The sequence below is a fragment of the Schistocerca gregaria genome, chromosome 6, assembly GCF_023897955.1.
Source record: "Schistocerca gregaria isolate iqSchGreg1 chromosome 6, iqSchGreg1.2, whole genome shotgun sequence".
In the NCBI taxonomy this organism is placed as follows: Eukaryota; Metazoa; Arthropoda; class Insecta; order Orthoptera; family Acrididae; genus Schistocerca; species Schistocerca gregaria.
The window spans coordinates 491,635,262-491,655,258 of NC_064925.1; the positions used below are offsets into that span (position 1 = coordinate 491,635,262).

The 19,997-nt window shown below is 40.3% G+C and overlaps 1 protein-coding gene across 1 annotated transcript in view; it reads right to left on the reverse strand.

Annotated features, from left to right (window-relative positions):
- LOC126278920 (radial spoke head protein 9 homolog) overlaps positions 1-19,997 on the reverse strand; it is a 125,113-nt gene that overhangs the window by 31,978 nt on the left and 73,138 nt on the right. Inside the window, exon 3 of the mRNA XM_049979195.1 lies at positions 534-828. Coding sequence (XP_049835152.1) covers positions 534-828 — 295 coding nt within the window. The remainder of the gene's footprint in view (positions 1-533; positions 829-19,997) is intronic.

Below are 19,997 nucleotides of genomic sequence, written 5' to 3' on the forward strand. Positions count from 1 at the left end.
TTTTGAAAATTACTTAAAAGTGGCGAGGTATTCTGCAAAATTTCAAATTATTACAAAATCTGATTACACAATTTTTAAGAATATTACTTGCATATCAATTTTTATATGAGTAACATTTTTGAGTGACATTTTTTATATATCATCATTTCAAAGATATTCCCTCCAAACCTAATAGGCCTGTTACCTTTTGGGTTGTGTTTTACTCCTTAAACGGGAAATTGGCACAAAAAATACATAGTTCATTATTTTGGCCCCCTCCCCCACCCCCTCTACACACCCGCCAAGTTTCATCACAATTGTTTATTGACACATGGGAATGATAGCTGTCAGACATGGAAAACAAGCAGCATATTTCCTTTAAATTCATATGAATATTTGTTTCCTTGTTGAATAAAACTAATTAATTTTTTTTTATAGTGATCATTATTTTTAGTGTTACCAACTTCAAAAATGCTAAATCAAGATATTTTTATTTTCATTGTTTTCCATAAATATAGCAAATTAGAAATAATATAATGACAAAAAATTAATACCTGGTGGAAAGTCAGTGTCAATTGAATCAAGGCAATCAATGGCTGGATTAGGTGATGCAGCAGTAAGTAGGCACGTATTCCAGGGTTTGCGTGGAGGTCTCAGGTGCAAATAATGTGACAGACTGACTGCCTTGCTGTGTCCCAGACCAACGAAACATGGATTCCATGAGAGACAACCATCATCAGAGTTAACTACAAATACACCTCTAGGCACTACTGCTGCAGCTTCTGTTACTGCCCAAACCGTTGCTGAAAGACGATCTTCTTCCTTCAGTGGAGCCACGAGTCCTTCATTCTATTAACAGTTTAGTGCAACAAGTAAGAACAACCTGTTTTTTGTATGACTAATTTTTTGTATAGGTTGCTACATATTCAGATTTTTTATATGCTGCTATTGTTGTTTTAGGTAACTAACTGGAGATTTAAAAACATTTCCAAGTGAGTTATTGCATTGTTAAATGATATAGCATGTAAAAAGTAAATAAATACTTCTATTATAATCATTTAACATTCCAAAGATTAATGGATGTCCTATTCTATGCAGCTCAGCTGAAATGTGTATCAAAAACAAAGAATGAGTCAGCATACGATACAAATCTTAAAACAAAACACAAACAACAGGAACTTTCTGCATTTCATTGTAACTCATTTCACACTGGTTGTGATCCACTGTGTTGCCAAGCTGAAATATTAATAGGAAAAGTAACAAAAAAAATTTTTTTTAGTTTCATTCTATTTACTTACAGGCTGATTACTCAATGTTTCCCAGATATTATGTATACCAATCTTATGTATTCCAAATCTGTTTGAAATTTCTCAAAGAGTTGTAGTATTAGACTTTACATTTCATCCTTTTCTATTGCCACTCCCACCAATAAGGATGGGGAAAAGGACAGCAATCAGCTTAGAGAACCCCAGAGCTATGGTTTTTACACCAGTACTGATCATTAAAATTTTAAAAATAACTCCATTCCACTTACATCCCACCCCTAAACACACTAGAAATTTCTTACTGCTATAATGTTTTAGATCACATATTAGAGACTTCACTATTGAATCAGGTTGTGTATCAGATACTTTAACACTTTTGTGCTATGTATTTAGTTCTTTACTAACTAAAAGTTTGTGAGCTCAGTTGTTGGCATATATTGCCCTTAGATGAAGGAATAAATATCAGGATACTATCTTCAACATTTGTACTTAGGTAATTTTATAATATTCAGTTTATATTCTCACAAGTTAATAAAGGAAAGAAAAGCTTCTGATTATCCGCAATCACAATTATGCTTGCGACATTTAAATATCTAAAAATAATAGCTTCAGAAGCAATGACAACAGTTTGGGTATGAAAATGAAAATCCATCTAAACTATCACAGAACAGAAATTGAAACATAATCTAATAAAACCCTTAGCTACAAGATCTACATACTTACTCATATAAAAGTTATTACCTTTCAAAAATGTATAGCTCTTAAAAAACTTAGAGGAAGGCATATTCACAATGAATTTTAAATTATATCAAACTTGTTGTGTGACACTATAATCCAAGCATTTAAATGCATAAATTACATCTCAAATAGAAACTCTACAGCATTACCAGTTTCACACAAATACTGATACTGTCCTCATAATCAGATTCTTGTAATACTAAAACAATGCATAACATTTGGAAAAGTATCTTTAGAGAATAATAAAAATTAAATTGTAATGTTGTTTCAAGAATAGTAAAACAACTTGTCAGTTTGAAGTTCTTTGTACTGTAAGAGCAGGAATGTTAAATTATATTTTTTATAGTTTCTACTTGTTGCAAAAAAGTAGAAATATTATATAAAAATTACCAGTATCTGTTTTGTATTTAATGTAAATCTGAGCATGCATTATTGACATGCATAAATAAATTAAATGTAACAAGTGTATTGACCTTGGAGTGTGTGTACCATGTTTATAACCGAAAGTCAGAGGGTCAGAAGCTTGGTAGATGGCTTAGGAGGACACGCTATGTGTATGTCATGTATGGTATTGTGCTTATGGTGTAATGTTCATAACATCAAGTTATCTGTGCAACAAGAAACTTAAAAAAAGCATGATGGTTAAAACTGACTGCCAGCTTTATTTCTAGAAACCAATTCCATTTTTAAAGAAGATGCAACACTGAAATTTTGAGCCTCTAAATGATAACTACACAGTTTTGACATGTACAAGAATTTCAAAAACAAAAATAAGCAGCAAGTTCTTACTCAGTTCACAGTCTAAAACATGAATTTGTGAGGCTGAATTCATGTCAAGTGTGATAGACGCTAATTGTAGCCAGGAAGTCAAGTGGTGGTGACCAGCTGTCAATATTCCTTTCCAGAGAGTAAGATCGGAAAGGAGAGAAGGATGAACGAGTATATTGTGTAGGTTAGGCGAATGGCGGAATACCACTGTGGGAGGAGTGAGAAGGATAGTGGGCAGGACATTTCTCATTTCAGGACACAGATTTGTTTTGGTACAAAGTTGGGAGGATAATTACAATCTGTAAAGACTTCAGTGAGACTCTCGATATATTTTGAGGGAATCTGCTTGTCACTGCAGATGTTACAACCACAGGTGGCTAGGCTGTACGTAAAGGACTTCTTGGTACGGAACAAGTGGCAGCTGTGAAAGTGGAAATGTTTTATAATAATAATAATAATAATAATAATTTTATTGTCTTTAAGCCATTACAGCAATAGACAAAGTCATACACATAATACAATACAGTACAGTACATGCTATAGAAGAACCAGTTTAATATCACAGGTCATGAAATCCTTTATATTGTAGAATGGGTTTACAACTAACCAGTCATAAAGTGTTTGTTTGTATTGTTGCTCTGGTAAATTTTGTATAGCTTGTGGAAGTTTGTTAAATAATTTGTGGCCCATAAGTTCATATCTGCGGTAGGGCGTATAGATAAGAGCTGTTTGTCCTAGTGCTGTAACAATGTACATTTGCCCTGCGTTTTACTTTAGGTAAGTTCTTTTTTGTGTAGATTAAAACGTAATAAACATATAGATTTATTACTGTCATGATTTTTTGTTGAGTAAACAAAGGTTTACAATGAGCCTCGTATGGTGAGCCTGTAATTATCCTAATAGCTTTCTTTTGCAGCAATAGTATGTCATGCACACAAGTGGAGTTTCCCCATAAAATAATGCCATAGGAGATGATGCTTTGGAAAAATGAGTAGTAAGATACTCTAACATAATTTTTAGGTACACAGTGCATTAATCACCTTAACAAATAGATTACCCTAGACAATTTACCACTAATATACTTAATATGTGGATTCCAAGAAAGCTTATCATACAAATATACCCCCTAAAATTTAACACAACTAGGATCATCTGATGGAAACTTGTCTTTCAAACTAAACACCATCTGCTGGGTTTTGCTTTCATTAAGCAAGAACCCATTTGCTTTAAACCAGAGTGAAGTTTGCTCAGTTGTCTCTGTAACACATGTTTTAAGGCTATTAAGATCATTACTGCTGTTCAGAAACGTTGTATCATCAGCATAGAGTACTGTTCTGGATTTAGTAAATGATGTCAGGTCATTTATCATTATTAGGAAAAGGAAAGGGCCCAGCACGGATCCCTGTGGAACACCTACCTTAACATGTTCTATACTGGACATTTCTTTCCCAACACAGACAACTTGCTTACAGTTTTGTAAATATGATGTTAATAGCTTGAGGCTGTTACCTTTAACACCATAGAAGTCCATTTTTTCGAGTAGTAGTGTATGTTCTAAACAGTCAAAGGCTTTGCTTAGGTCACAAAAAGTCACTTGAGCAAAGCATTTATCTTCAAATACTTGATGGATGTATTTAACAACATTGTCTATGGCATCAATGGTTGACAGGTTTTTCCTAAAGCCATACTGTGATCCATTTATTAATCCTATGTTATCAAAGAAAACAGATAATTGTTGGTAAATTATGCATTCTAGAGCTTTTGAGAAAACTGGGACTATGGATATTGGCCTGTAACTTGAGACAGAATTTTTATATCCTTTTTTAGGTACTAGAACTACCCTGGACAGTTTAAGCTCATCAGGGAAAAAACCCTCCAGTATACACTTGTTATACAATATGTTAGGGGGTACACTATACAGTCTATTACTTTCTTCAGCATGTTACAAGACAGGTCATATATGTCTACACTGTCTGATGATTTTAACTGCTTCACTATTCTTAACACAAAACCAGGTGAGACCCCAGAAAAATTGAAGGTACTTGTGTTTGTTGATGACGTAGCAATATTTTTTGACAGTAGCTGTGATGAGCTCATTTCGGGTTTAATTATAGCACTTCCTACTTCCTCAACTGATTTAATAAAAAAAGTCATTAAATTCCTGGGGAGAGATACTAATTTTGTCACTTCTTTTATCTTTGGCGACACTATTTATTAGAGTCCATGCTGCTTTGCACTTATTGGTGGATTTCTTAATACTTCTGAGATTGTGTACTTGTTTGGCTTCCACAATTGCTTTTTTGTACTCATTCCTAGATCTAACATAGGCTAATTTAGCATGGTTGGTTTTCAGATTTTGATAAATATTGTACAACAACATAACTTGATTTTTCATAGTAGACAGCTGTTTTGTATACCATGTATTTTGTCTATTTGGAACTTTTACTTTTAGGACTCTGTCAGTTACTTTGCATTTCTTTATTGGTGTGCAAACATTAAAGTGTCCCAAAAATGCTTTGAGAAACCTATCAAATAGTACCTTTGCTGGCAGATAATTGCTTAGAGTATAATGTGTCTCATCATAACACAGGCCAAACAAATCTCTGTTAGAAAGGGACGTATGAAACCTGTCAATTTTCTCATCTGTAATATGGATGGAGGTACCGATGTAGCCATCTCTGAGGTGGAGGTCAACATCTAAGAAGGTGGCTTGTTATGTTGAATAGGACCACATGAAGGAAATGGGGGAGATGTTGTTGAGGTTGTGGAGGAATGTCGATAGGGTGTCCTCAGCCTCGATCCAGATAGCAAAGATGTCATCAATGAATCTGAACCAAGTGAGGGGTTTAGAATTCTGAGTTTTTAGGAAGGATTCCTCTAGATGGGCCATGAGTAGGTTGGCATATGATGGTGCCATGTACCCCAGATTTGTTTGTAGTTAATGCCTTCAAAGGAGAAGTAATTGTGGGCGAGGATATAGTTGGTCATGACGACTAGGAAGGAGGTTGTTGGTCTGGAATCCATCAGGCATTGGGAAGTAGTGTTCAATAGTGGTAAAGCTATGGGCATTATATATTTTTATTATTATTTATGCATTTCTTTGATCCTTGTGACTTCTTGCCAATTTTAGAGAGTTTTCACCTTTTGCTATTGTCGATTCCCTCAGATTTCATTTAGTTTCCCTCTTTTGCATCCATTTCATCCTTTTCGTGAATTTTCAAACGTTTGGGTGTATTTTTGCATAATTTTTCGGACATAATTCAAAGTCATTTACATAATTTTTCTCATTTTTTCCACCACCATGGATCTTTGCTCCTTCCAGCTGTATCAATACAGAAATCCCTAGCCAGATACCAGTCCATCATACTGTTTCTATGTTGTTGCTTGGCTCATGGAGACCCCCCCCCCCCTAATAACCTTACATTCAAATTACCCATATTTAGCTGCCACCCGTCCTAGCACAAAGACCTCCACCTGTTTATATTCCACCAATCCTTAGCACTCACCAACATTGTCCTGCAAAACCATATCAACCAAGCCCAAACCTCCTTGCAGTACCTTCTCTCCATCCACAAAATTCTCCTACTATGCAATCCCAAATTCCTGGAACCCAGGACATACAATGAAACTCTTGCCCTGCAGGAACTTGAGCAACATGCACAATCCCACCTCAAAAAGCTCTCCACCCTGCTCACTTCCTACTCCTACCTTGGAGTACCACTGTCCACCACCTCTACAAAAACCTCCAAACCTCCCCCACGTCCCCTCATAGCTGACAAACCCTGTCTCACAGACCTACTACACATACACACAAAGTCTCCACCACTGTTGTTATGAACTACAAGGATTACCTGGCAGAAGGACTCTGCCAGCTGTCAGATACTTCCACCTACAAACCTTGCCACAGTGACCCCATTCCAGAAATGCAGCAGGTTCACATCACTACTCAAATCCTTAGGCCCATTCCAGAACCTCTCGCTGGAGTCCACCTCTCTACTCACCCCTGCCATTCCCTGCACTCCTACCTTCTACATGCTTCCTAAAATCCATAAACCTAACTACCCAGGACGACCCATTGTGGCTGGTTACTGTGCCCCCACTGAGAGAATCTCTGCTCTCATACATCAACACCTACAAAATATTATCTGGAACCTACCCTCCTTTACAAAAGATACCAACCATTTTCTCCACCGACTCTCCACAGTTCCTGTCCCTTTACCACATGGTGCCCTGCTCATAAATATTGATGCCACCTCCCTTTACACTAACATTCTTAATGCCTCTAGAATGATTTTTTTTTTACTTGACAGCTTGTACCTTAATCTATGCACTGACACCATTACAGTCTGATTCTTCCTTCTTTACGTTGTGTACTGAGTGTTTAAGATGTCTCCAATAATCGTGAGTCCCACCGACTGTGAAGCACGGGCTGTTTTAAGATTTCTTAGTTCCAAAAGCCTCAAAGCAATCTATATTAATCATGAGATCTGTGCAGTTTATGGGGAAAACATTATGAGTGATGGAATGGTAATAAAGTGGGTAAGAGCATTTAAAGATGGCCACACAAATGTGCATGATGGACAATGGAGTGGGTGTCCTTTAGTCGTTAATGAAAGTTTGGTGCAGGAAATGGACTATAAGGTGAGAGAAAACAGACACTTTATGATTTCCTCCTTGTGGGATGACTTTCCTAATGTTTCTCATAGTGTTTTGTATGGCATTGTGACCGAGCACTTGAATTACCGAAAATTGTGCGCACGTTGAGTACCACAAATGTTGACAAATGAGCACAAAACCAAACGTTTAGACAGTGCATTGACTTTCCTTGAGCGGGACCACAATGATGGTGATGATTTCTTAAGCCAAACTGTTATGGGCAATGAAACATGGGTAGCCTACGTCACACTAGAATCAAAGCAATAGTCCATGGAAGTTGAGCAAAGGCATCACTTTGCTGCAAGACAATGCCTGTCCACATGTGGTGAATCAAACCAAAGATCTCATCACATCTTTTTGATGGAAAACTTTAGATCATGCTCCATACAGCCATGATCTTGCACCCAGTGACTACCATCTGTTCTTGTACCTGAAGAAACACCTCGGTGGTCAGCATCTTCCGAGACGATGACGAAATCAAAACAGTGGTGATGTAGTGGTTAACAAGTCAGGCGGCAGACTTCTATGAGGAGGGTATTCAAAAACTGGTACAAACATTATGAAAAGTGCCTCAATATTGACGGAAATTATGTAGAAAAGTAGATTAAGGTATAGGCTTTCAAGTAAAAATAAAATCATTGAGATATCTTAGCACGTCTTTTTTTTAATTTCAAAATGGTACTTACTTAAAAACATGCCTCGTACCTCCCCTTGTTACTCCTTAAGTATTGGGATGTAGTAACTTCTACATATTAATTCATGCTTTTTTTGTGCAACTTCTTTTTTCCAAATCAGCTTTTAACAATGGAACTAGCCATTGTAATCAATGACAAAAAGACCGTCCTTACACTTATTCAACATAACTACCACTTCCCTGCATGTATGTGATTCTTCTATACCATATGATTGAAAAAATGAATCTGTTAGATCTGACACAAAATTAAAAAGACTTCTTGCATTACTAACAAAGTATTTGTTGTACTGTATTAGTGTTAAACTGTTTTTGAACCTCAAATGACACTGGTGAATTAACACATCAACACTCGCTTAACAGTGAGTTAGTCCACCTTTGGAATGCAATACAGAAATGACTCTGCATAGTATGCATTCAACAAGTCCTTGGAAGATTCCTGGAAGTATGTGACACAAGATGTCTACGTGCAGTTTATGCAAGTCCCATAAATTAAGTGCCAGTGGTTTGTGAGCATAAAGCTGGTGTACAAAAGAATCCCAGCTGAAACTTCCTGGCAATTTAAAACAGTGTGCCAGATGAAGACTCTATCTCAGGATCTCTGTCTTTCACAAGCAACTGCTCTACCAACTGAGCTACCTGAGCATGCCTCACAACCCCTCCTCACAGCCCTCCCTCTGCCCGTACCTCATCTCTACCTTTCAAACTCCACAGAAGTTCTGCAAAACTTGCAAGACTAGCACTTCTGGTAGAAAGGATATTCCGGAGACATGGGTTAACCACAGCCCAGGGAAAGTTCCTAGAACAAAATTTTCACTCTGTAGTGAAGTGTGTACCAATATGAAACTTCCTGGCCGATTAGCACTGGGTCCTGGACTGATTCTTGAACTTGGGACCTATGTCTTTTGTGGGCAAGTGCTCGACCGACCGAGCTGACAAAGCACGACTCATGACGCATCTCTGAATAACTTCTGTGAAGTGTGGAAGGTCAAAGATGATGAACTGACAGAATTAGGGCTGTGGTGAAGGGTTGTGAGTGGTGCTTGGGTTGTTTAATTAGTAGACCACTTGCCCACAAAAGCCAAAGGTCACAAATTTGACTCTTGGTCTGGCACACAGAAAGTTTTGTACCAGCCCACATTCTGCTGCACAGTGGAAATTTCAGTCAGTATCCAAGATGTGTTTCACTGGTTTCAGATCAGGTGAATTTGTTAACCAAGACATCAACATGAGTTCACTGTCATGCATCACAAACAAGTGCACCACAATTCTGGCCTTGTGATATGGACAGTTATTCTGTTGGAAGATCCCTGCTTTATAGGGAAAAAATGAAGCAGAAAGAAATGCAGGTGATCCACACTAATGTTCACATAATCCACAGCTGTCATGGTGCAGTCCCACGGACTCCCAAATGTATGTCTTCCATTGCACAATACTGTCTCCACTGACCTGCATCCATGGCATGTTGCATGTTTAGAAGAGGTGTTCACTTGGATAATGGCACATCTGGGCATGACCGTCAACTTGATGTGACAAGAAACATAATTCATCAAACTAGGCAACATGTTTCCATTGGATTTCCAAGCTCTATGATTGCAAATGTTGTTGGGTCAAGATTGGAACATGTAGGGAGATTGTCTGTTTCAGATGTCTATGTTCAACAATGTGGAGATCACCACCTATCCTGATTTACAGAGCAGGCATATTCTGTCCAACACCTTGTCACCCACTCTTGGCTTCATCACCCCTCTAACACTTTCTGTAGATGCTCATAAAAGCAGCACACAAAAAACTGACTGGATTTGCTGTTCACAACATACTCATTCCCATGTGCCAGGCCATAACAATCTGCTCTTTGTCAAAGTCACATGTCAGTGGTTTTCCTCATTTCTGGTCTGTATCATTGCTAGAATGACTTCCCATCTGCTACAGCTGGCATTCAAACTCACAGTGGGCAGTGGTCATAATGTTTCATCTCATCAATATGGGTCTCTACTCTGTGTGACAAGTTTCAATTCCCTTGGTGAAGTCAGTCCCAGTACTAAAGTGACTGCCTACACTATGCTTGTCCATCCTCTGCTGCTGTACAGCTGTCGATATGGGATCATCACCAATTGGACTGATGAGGACATCAAAAAAGTTCAAAGAAGGGTAATTTGTTTAGTATTATTACAAAATAGGGGAGAGAGTGAGTTGAGGTGGCAAATCATTAAAACAAAGGCTTTTTCATTGCAGCAAGAACTTTTCATGAAATTTCAGTCTCCAATGTTCTCCTCTGAATGTGAAAATATTTTGTTGACACCCACTTACACAAGGAGAATTGCTAATTGAAATAAAATAAATCAGAGTTCACACAGAAAGATTTAAGTCTTCATTTTTTCAGTGCGCTGTTAGAGAGTGGAATAGTAGAGAAACAGTGAGAAAGTGGTTCACTTAAGTGTGACTTGTGGATTAGTTACGTAGATGATATAAATGTAGTTATACAGGGTGTTACAAAAAGGTACAGCCAAACTTTCAGGAAACATTCCTCACACACAAAGAAAGAAAATATGTTATGTGGACATGTGTCCAGAAATGCTTTCCGGCAGTCGTTCTTCCCGCAAACTATACGCGATTGGAACAGGATTGGGAGGTAATGACAGTGGCACGTAAAGCGCCCTCCGCCACACACTCTTGGGTGACTTGCAGAATATAAATGTAGATGTAGATGTAAATATGGGAATTAAGTTTTCTATATCCTGATTACTGATCCTGTTCCCATAGTGGTGACCCCATAGTTCGTCCGTGTTTCGCGTCTTCCACACCCGTGTTTATGCAACAGGTTATATGCACTACACAATGAAACACCAAACAATGCCTTGTTCGAAGGTGTGGAAGCACAACTCTGCTCACAGAGTTTCGTCATTTCTTCACCAACTGTGTATTCATCATTTACGTACAGTGATTCGCATTCTCAACCAACGCCATGTGCTAACCTCGTTAGTTTTCAATGGTTGACACCTACGCCATTAGAGTGAACAATGGACCCAGGCTTCATGTAACTGGGTTATGCCCATTCGACACTGAAATGTGAACTGAACAATATTTCGAATTGTCTCTCTTCAAATCGAGTGTTTCAAGAACAAAGTGATCTCCATTCGAACATGTGTTTAGCCAACCACCAGCATGCTACATCAGTTACTGTCAGGCCATGTGCAACGCCGCCATTACTACAAATAGCGCCGGATCTGTTCCGCATATGTGGTGTTCCAGTTGTGTCCAATTTACATGCACAATTCAGTGTATCGCGTAACATGGACCCCTTACCCCGCCTCAGTGGCCCACAGAAAGCACTACAGGCATGTTAGGCATCAGGCAGTTTCCACGTGGGTGGCGTTCTCAATCCCCCCTCACTTGCGGGTCGGTCAAGCACCTGCTGCTCCCACAGCACCACCTGTGTCTGCCGTGCTGGTCTCTCGCTCTTTTCCAGAAGCAGGTCATTTCCATCCAGTACTCGTCACTCACAGTCCAGTTTCTGGGCCCCCCTCATGTGCCGTCCATCTGCCTGTTTCCACGGTACCGTCTGTGCCTGCGGCACTGTTTTTCCATGACACACAATCAACTATGTCAGCTGCTACTACGGATTCGCTCGCCTGATATAAATCCGGGCCTACCGCGCTGGCTTCTGACTTAACCTCAGTTCAGCTGCTAGCCCAGGAGACACCATAGCCACTGTCATCACCCCCTCTTGGCCACGTACCGAAGCTACCGTCCTTATATGAGGACAAACAGGCAAAATTGTTCGCATTTGTCGAGCATCTGTTCAAGTTACATCATGTGTCTGATGACAACTCAAACTTTCTCTGCCTCATTATACACATCCCTAACCACTCAGATTTGATTTGTGACCTGCTCCTTTCGCTGCTGCCTGCAATAAAATACGAGTTTGCAAAGAAGACTATAATGGAATGACTTGCGTGCTCGACACAAGATTTAATAACCAGATTCTCTATGAGGAGCACCTGGGGTACGCAACCCTCACAACTCTGGCGCCACCTTCGATTGCTCGTGAACGAACATACCACACTTAACACCATGCTATGGGCTGTGTGGTCTGCCAGACTACCTACTGATCTACAGATCCATCTGTTACCACACTCATTCAAGTCCATTGACTTCCACCTATGCATCGCTGACCAGTTGTATTCGCTTCTGCAGGAACATCAGCCAGTTCATTCCACACCATTTATAGGCACAGCTGCCCCCGCATACCAACCTTCGGCAAGCAGAGGCAGGGCTCTCTCTACCGTCATCTTGTCTACTTCTCCTGGCAGTGTTGGCTCACTCTCTCTGCTGTCCGAGCACTCCAGGATCACACCTTACATACCGGTCTATTTATCAGAACAGATCAACAAGGACAAGCCCTCCCTTCTGCCGCAGTCTCCATCTCCTCCTCACCCTGCTCAACCTTTCTCCTGGTACCACAAAGTGTTCAGCGATGATTCCAAGAAGTGCAGACTGCCATGCCAACACCCAAATGCTGACCGCAGGAACTAAGAGATGCTGAGTCCTGCGGGGAACCTAACAGGCGTCCTCTTACTTTACAATCCGTTCACTCATCTGCCTGGCCGAGTGGTCGTCTCTATGTGACTGACATTGTGTCAGGTCTAGCTTTTCTGGTCAAAACTGGTGCTTACATGTCGATCATACCTACTTTGATGGCTCCACCCACTTCTTCACAGACGAAGTCACTTCTACGAGCTGTCAACGTGTTGTCGTTACCTACCTCAGGCTCAGTGAAGGTTACGGTGATCTCATCTCCTTCTCTACGTTTTCCGTGGACGTTCTACATTGCTGACATCGATGAACCAATTCTTGGTATGGATTTTTTGTCTCATTACAAACTATCGCAGAATGTCATACAGGGTTTGGTGCTCCACCATCCTACGAACATTCACATACCGTGCACCTGTACCTATGTCCAACGCTCTGTTTGCACCGCAACATATGATATCATACGTGAGTGCTCCGCCCTCGCGGGCAATATTGTGACCTGCATTACCAACCTACTGTCAGAATATGACTCGGCAATGCAACTCTGCCAGGACAACGAGAAGCTGAAACAATGCCTCGCATCCACTTAAGGCGAGCTCATCGTGGCTTGTATCTCACTTCTGCAACTGCAGTCCACGGCACCGCCACGTAAACAAGATTGTTTGGCCAAGCCTAGCTCGAACTCTCACCAGGTTATTCACAAACTTTACTTGCACGTGACATTCCAACCCCCTTGTCGTGCTCAACTCATTCACTGTGCTGTGTGTTTCAAACAGTGCTGCTAATGACAGTCACGTGTGTGTTGTGACCATGCCCACCTCTTGGACAGCTACTACACATGTTAAACATTCCCCCTCTCTCACTCACTGGCCACATGACCCAGTGCCCATTGTGGCCCCACGTGCGACGCCAGCACTGCTCTCGCCAATGCCAGTTGTCCAGTGCAAGGTTAACAACAGCGGACAGTCACCGCCCATTCCCCTTTGCTTGGTGCTGCGCACGCACCCAACCCCTCCACACAAGTGCATGCCGCGCTCCCGTAAGAGACATGTGATTTTCGTGCTACCTTTTCCCACTCGTTCTAACGGCTATGCCTTGTCACACCCTACTCATCTGAAGACTTGGAGCCAGGATGTTAATCAATCTCATGTGCAGTTCTCAGTATCTTCCATCACTGATGGAACGACACACAAGATAGTTACCACTGCCAGCCCTCCTATTAGGCATAAGGTCCAACGCTTCACCCCTATCTATGAAGTTGCGCGCAGCCCAGCAGCAGATTAGTGAACTTTTGGTGGCAGGTATTCTGCAACCTTCAAACAGCAACTGGTCTTCACCAATCCACCTCGTCCACTAACATGATGCATCTTTTTGAATGTGCAGCGATTACAGCAGCCCCTCAGCCGAGTTATTCATCACTATGGACGACAGCGACATCGCGGTGGGGGCAGTGTTGCAACAACGCAAGGGCGACACGGTTTCTACCCTTCATTTATTCTCCAAGAAACTATCTATGGCTCAGAGAAAACATTCTGCATTTGATAGAGCGCTCTTTTCTGTTTACAAGGCAATCAAACATTTCTGCCCCGATGTCGAGGGACGTCCTCACCGATCACAAACCACTGGCAGAAGCATTCTGCAACCTACCTTAGGACCCACCTCCTTTGACCTGGTTTCTCAATTCACAATGGACGTCCCTCACATCAAGGGTGAAGATAACGTTGCTATGGATTTCTTCTCATGGATCAGTGCTGTTTCCTGCAACATTGATCTTTCCGATCTGGCCTCCCTACAAGCTTCTGATAAGATTCTCAGGCTCTCCTTCGAGACCCACAAACATCACTTGTTTTCACAAAGGCTAAATTTCCTGGTATTTCTGATAAGGTGTAGTGTGATTCTTTGACCGGCACCCTATGCCCTTTGCTCCCACCCGGGCTGCACCAACAGGTTTTCGACGCCCTGCATAACCTCGCCCACCTGGACGTTCGAGCCACCACACGTCTCATGCCAGAACGTTTTGTTTGGAAGAGTATCAGATGGGACTGTCAAACTTGGGCATGCAGCTGCGTCACTTGCCAGTGCAACAAGATCAGCCACCACCGTCGGCAAGTTTGACAGTCCCACAGGACGATTCCATCATGTACATATTGATCTGATCGGGCCTCTTCCATAGATATATCTTATCAACTATTGGCCATTTGTCTCATTGGGTCAAGGCTGTTCCTCTCTCTAACATTACTGCCGAGATGGTAGCCAAGGCTTTCATTGGCTCGTGGATCGCTCATTTCGGGTGCCTGACCACTATCACCACCGATCAGGGTTGACAGTTTGAATCCTCCCTTTTCACCATCTTCTGGTCTATGCTTGACCTATAAACCTGGCCTACAGGGGACTATACCCGAATTTTCTTTCGGCGAGAATTTGGTCTTACCGGGGGAACATATTCTTCCTCAGGTTAGCAAAGATCTCCCCCCCCCCCCCCTCGCCAGATTTCATTAACCGGGTGTGCACACATTTTCAACAAACGCGTTTGCACCCATCCATCAGTCACTCACCGCCCGAGACTTATGTTCCCACCAAACTCTCTGACTGCTCCCATGTCATGCTGCGTGATAATGCAGTTAGGCAGCCTCTTCAACCTCCTTATCTTTTCCCCTACAAGGTCCTGGAGTGGGGGAACATGACTTTTCAGAACATGATTAACAACCACACACAGACAGTTTCCCTGCATAACCTGAAACTGGCTTTCGTTGACCCTGATGGTCTCACACTGCCGCAGTCGGACTCTGCAGACGATCCATCCTTGATCGAGAATGAAGACGTGCTCCCATCAACCTCACCGCACACCTCTTCCACCGAAGACTTTTCGCCACTGCCTCTCGGTGCTCCACCTGCACAACCCACCTCGCTTGAGATGGAAGTACCTGTGGTGTGGTGCGCCTGCCTATGTGCATGATTCTCACCGACGTTGACGCTTACACGCCCTCACCCTTGGACATCTAGGGAGGGGGGGGGGGGGGGGGGGGTCTGTGTGACGTTGATAGTTCGTATTGACCATGAAACTTAGTATCTGTGAACTCTAAGTGCTCTGTCGAGTCTCCATCTTAATGTTACTTTAGTCAGTTCTTTGTTATACTTCATTCTGTATGGATGCAGTGTTAAGTGTAAATATATATGAGCTACGACATATACGGGAATTAAGTTTTCTATATCCCGATTACCGATCCCATTCCCATAATTATTACAGAATTTATGTTTGTTTCTAAGTCAACAATAGAATCTAAGACACAAAATGATTGCTGATTTCACCCTATAATGATCTGTAGCAAAAGATATTAACTAGAAATGGTCAAAATAAACTAGGAAATAAATTACATACACAAAACTAAGCACAAAATTAGACCTGATGCTATATTCTTTATGACTGAGGGACAATCTTTCTCTTTTATAGAAATGCATATTATACTCATTCATGTTATGGTAATTAGGCAAAAATGAAAACCAAAAGCTTGCTTCACCATAGACTGTCAGAATTTCTAGCTTTTTGAATAAATCTTTACACTACCCCCTGTTACAGCTGTTTGTTACTATTCGTACAGCTCTTTTCTGTATCTTGAATATAGTCTGTCAGTTCCCAGCACTTTTTTCTCCAAAACATTAGCCCATAATGAGGATTGAATGAATTCAGGGTGTTACAAAAAGGTACAGCCTAACTTTCAGGAAACATTCCTCACACACAAAGAAAGAAAATATATTATGTGGACATGTGTCTGATAATGCTTACTTTCCATGTTAGAGCTCATTTTATTACTTCTCTTCAAATCACATTAATCATGGAATGGAAACACACAGAAACAGAACGTACCAGCGTCACTTCAAACACTTTGTTACAGGAAATGTTCAAAATGTCCTCCGTTAGCGAGGATACATGTATCTACCCTCCATCGCATTGAATCCCTGATGTGCTGATGCAGCCCTGGAGAATGGCGTATTGTATCACAGCCATCCACAATACGAGCATGAAGAGTCTCTACATTTGGTACCGGGGTTGAGTAGACAAGAGCTTTCAAATGCCCCCATAAATGAAAGTCAAGAGGGTTGAGGTCAGGAGAGCGTGGAGGCCATGGAATTGGTCCGCCTCTACCAATCCATCGGTCACCGAATCTGTTGTTGAGAAGTGTACGAACATTTCAACTGAAATGTGCAGGAGCTCCAGCGTGCATGAACCACATGTTGCGTCGTACTTGTAAAGGCACATGTTCTAGCAACACAGGTAGAGTATCCCGTATGAAATCATGATAACATGCTCCAATTAGTGTAGGTGGAAGAAACTAAAATGAGCCCTAACATGGAAATTAAGCGTTTCTGGACACATGTCCACATAACATCTTTTCTTTATTTGTGTGTGAGGAATGTTTCCTGAAAGTTTGGCCGTACCTTTTTGTAACACCCTGTATATCTGAAGTAGACTACTTTGAGGCATGAAATGCTGCACACAGGTGCAAAGAAAGGCAGGGCATAATGCACTGAGGATAGCTTCTTTGCCAAAATTCTCGCATGTTCTGTCCATTTAAACTGGTAATCTACATTCATCACCAAGAATTTGGTATCAGTTATATGATCTAGCACATCATTATTTACTTTTTATATAATAGCACTGGGTTTTTTATTTAGTCAGGAGTTTATACAGTTTGTCTTTTTCACATTTGAAGTTTCTCTATTCCTTAGGTCCAGTTGGGGATGTCTCTGAGAGCTTCATTGGCTTTTTCTGCTAACTGAGATGAATTTTAGTCTGTAACCACTGTGGTCCCCTCATTGGAAAATAGTATTTTTTTTCCATACCTGACACTCTGTGGAAGATCAGGTATTCAGGAAAGCAGCCAGATCTCAAAGATTCATTAATTATTAATGTTAAGGAGTTTTTTATGTTGTTTATACATTTCTTAAGGACACTTACTGGAATCTCATCTAACGCTGTGGATTTTTTTATTGTTTAATTGGTTTATTACCAGTGCCACCTCTTTCTATGTTGTCTGCACCTCGTGGTCTCACGGTCGCGTTCTTGTTTCCCGAGCACGGGGTCCAGGGTTCGTTTCCCGGCGGGTTCAGGAATTTTCACCTGCCTCGAGATGACTGGGTGCATGTGTTGTCCTCATCATTTCATCATCATTCATGAACGTGGCAAGACTGGGCTGAGCAAAAGATGGGAATTTGTACAGGCACTGATAACTGCACAGTTGAGTGCCCCACAAACCAAACATCATCATCATCATCATCATCTTTCTCTGTTGTTGGAAACAGCACCAATGAGTGTGGTGGCTGGTCCTGGTAGTGTAGAACATTATGTGTCTGCAAATTTCTCTTGCAGTTTCTTAGCAGTGCCACTGAAATATTCATTCACAAAGTTTGCTAGTTCGTTTTGGTTGCTGATTTGAACATATTTGTTTTTAATCTGTGTTTCCAGGTGTTTTGGTATAACACTTGTTGCCTCATGTTTTATTATGTTCCTGACTAATTTGCTTTTGTTATCTGCCTTCATTAGAGTTTTAATGTTTGTAAGTTTTTTGCAGCCATCAATACCTTTATTATATAAGTTCTTCTGCAAATTTTTTGTAAAATTCTGAAAAGGCAATCAGTCTGGTTATTTTTGATGGATGAGTGATACCTTGGAGTTTTCAGACATTTTTTTGATACCTTTGCCATATAGCTTTATTTTATTTTATTTATTTATTTTATGCTCCAATGGATTGCAATGTTTTGGGGAATGCTTCCTCAAATTCTAACTTAAATATTGTCATGAACTTATTAAACATTTTGTTTACGTTTGTTTCTGAATACACTTACTCCCACCTTTCATGTTGTAGCTGAACTGAGAACTGACATAGGTTTAGTTCTGTGAAGACCCTTTTGTATGCATTCAATTTAGCAGACTTTTCTATGTAAATATTTGCTTTTAGTATGTGACAGAGATGATAGCCGTAGATTTTTCAATCCGCTTAGTGAAGCCAATGGCAGTAGATCAACATTTTACTGCAGATACGTTCTTGTTAGGCTTACAATATTTTTTGGGTCCAACCCATGACACATTTTAAAAATTACTTGAGATCTTAGCAGTTCATTGAAGACATTAACCTTAATTTATTCAGTAGTGTTTTTCACTAGACATGACTTTTCAGGAATGGTTTAATTTCATCATAAAATTCACAGCAAGAAAGATGTATTCATGTTGTAGGTCAACATTAAACAAACTCACACTTTCTTTTGCCCACTGCTAAATGATGAGAAAAATAAGCAGAGATAAAATTATCAAAAACCTGTAGATGAGTTACTTTACACATAAAAACAACATAAACACATTGCCTCTGTTATGTTGCAAAATAGTTAACCAGTAAGAGAAAAGTTGTAGGTAAATCACTAGCCAAGCTTCCCCATCAATGTAAGCACTTGCTCCAAGATCAGTTGAGAGAAGAACATCTGTAAAAGAATGTTTAAAACATTATGTTAAACATTTATGTATAGAATTTTAAAATGCCTTCCCAGTCATAAAATTCCCAAACCCCAGACTTTTTCCAACCCATACATTACCTTGAACAACATTAAAAATCTAGTACTGTCCAGGAGAACCCTGGTCATATGGTAAGCTTAGTTCTTATGATCTGTATGAAATTTTCCTTTTCATATTATTGTTATATTCGGTCCTGGATTTTCCATTGTTTGATCTTATAATTTAATTTGCACTTAAAAGTCTCATTTTTCAATTGTGAAAGAAAAGTCAAAAACAGAAGAGCTTGTATATGGACTTGGTGCAATGTTAGTACTAATAATTTATAGATACCCTGAAAACTAATTTGTTCCACATATTTTCAGTAAAATAATCATTCAAATAATTTATGGAACATATAACTAACTAACAAAACACTCAAACTTTAACACCACTGAAAGGAGCCTACAACTAAATGAACATACTCGGTAAGTACACAGATTTCAGCATTAGTTTTGTTATTTTGTCACTGTCTTGTCAAATGCAACTGGACACACACTAACAAACTTAAACACTGCAGCTAGGATCGACTCCACCCCCCCCCCCCCCCACCCCCACAACCCTCCCCCGCCCACAACTCACACCTGCCTATAAAAAACTTCTTTAGTTTTTTCAGTCATTTATCAGCTTCTGCAGAACCCATTTTAAACATTAAAGGACCTGGAATGACGAAAATTATTTGTACTTCAACAATATGTAAGAAATTTGTTAAATGTAAATAACAGTTTTAATCATTATTGAAAGAAGTGGAAGGAGAAGTTTCATACTTGCAAAACCGTTTATGCTTAGCAAAACATTACTTTCAACACACAAGAAATGAGGGAAT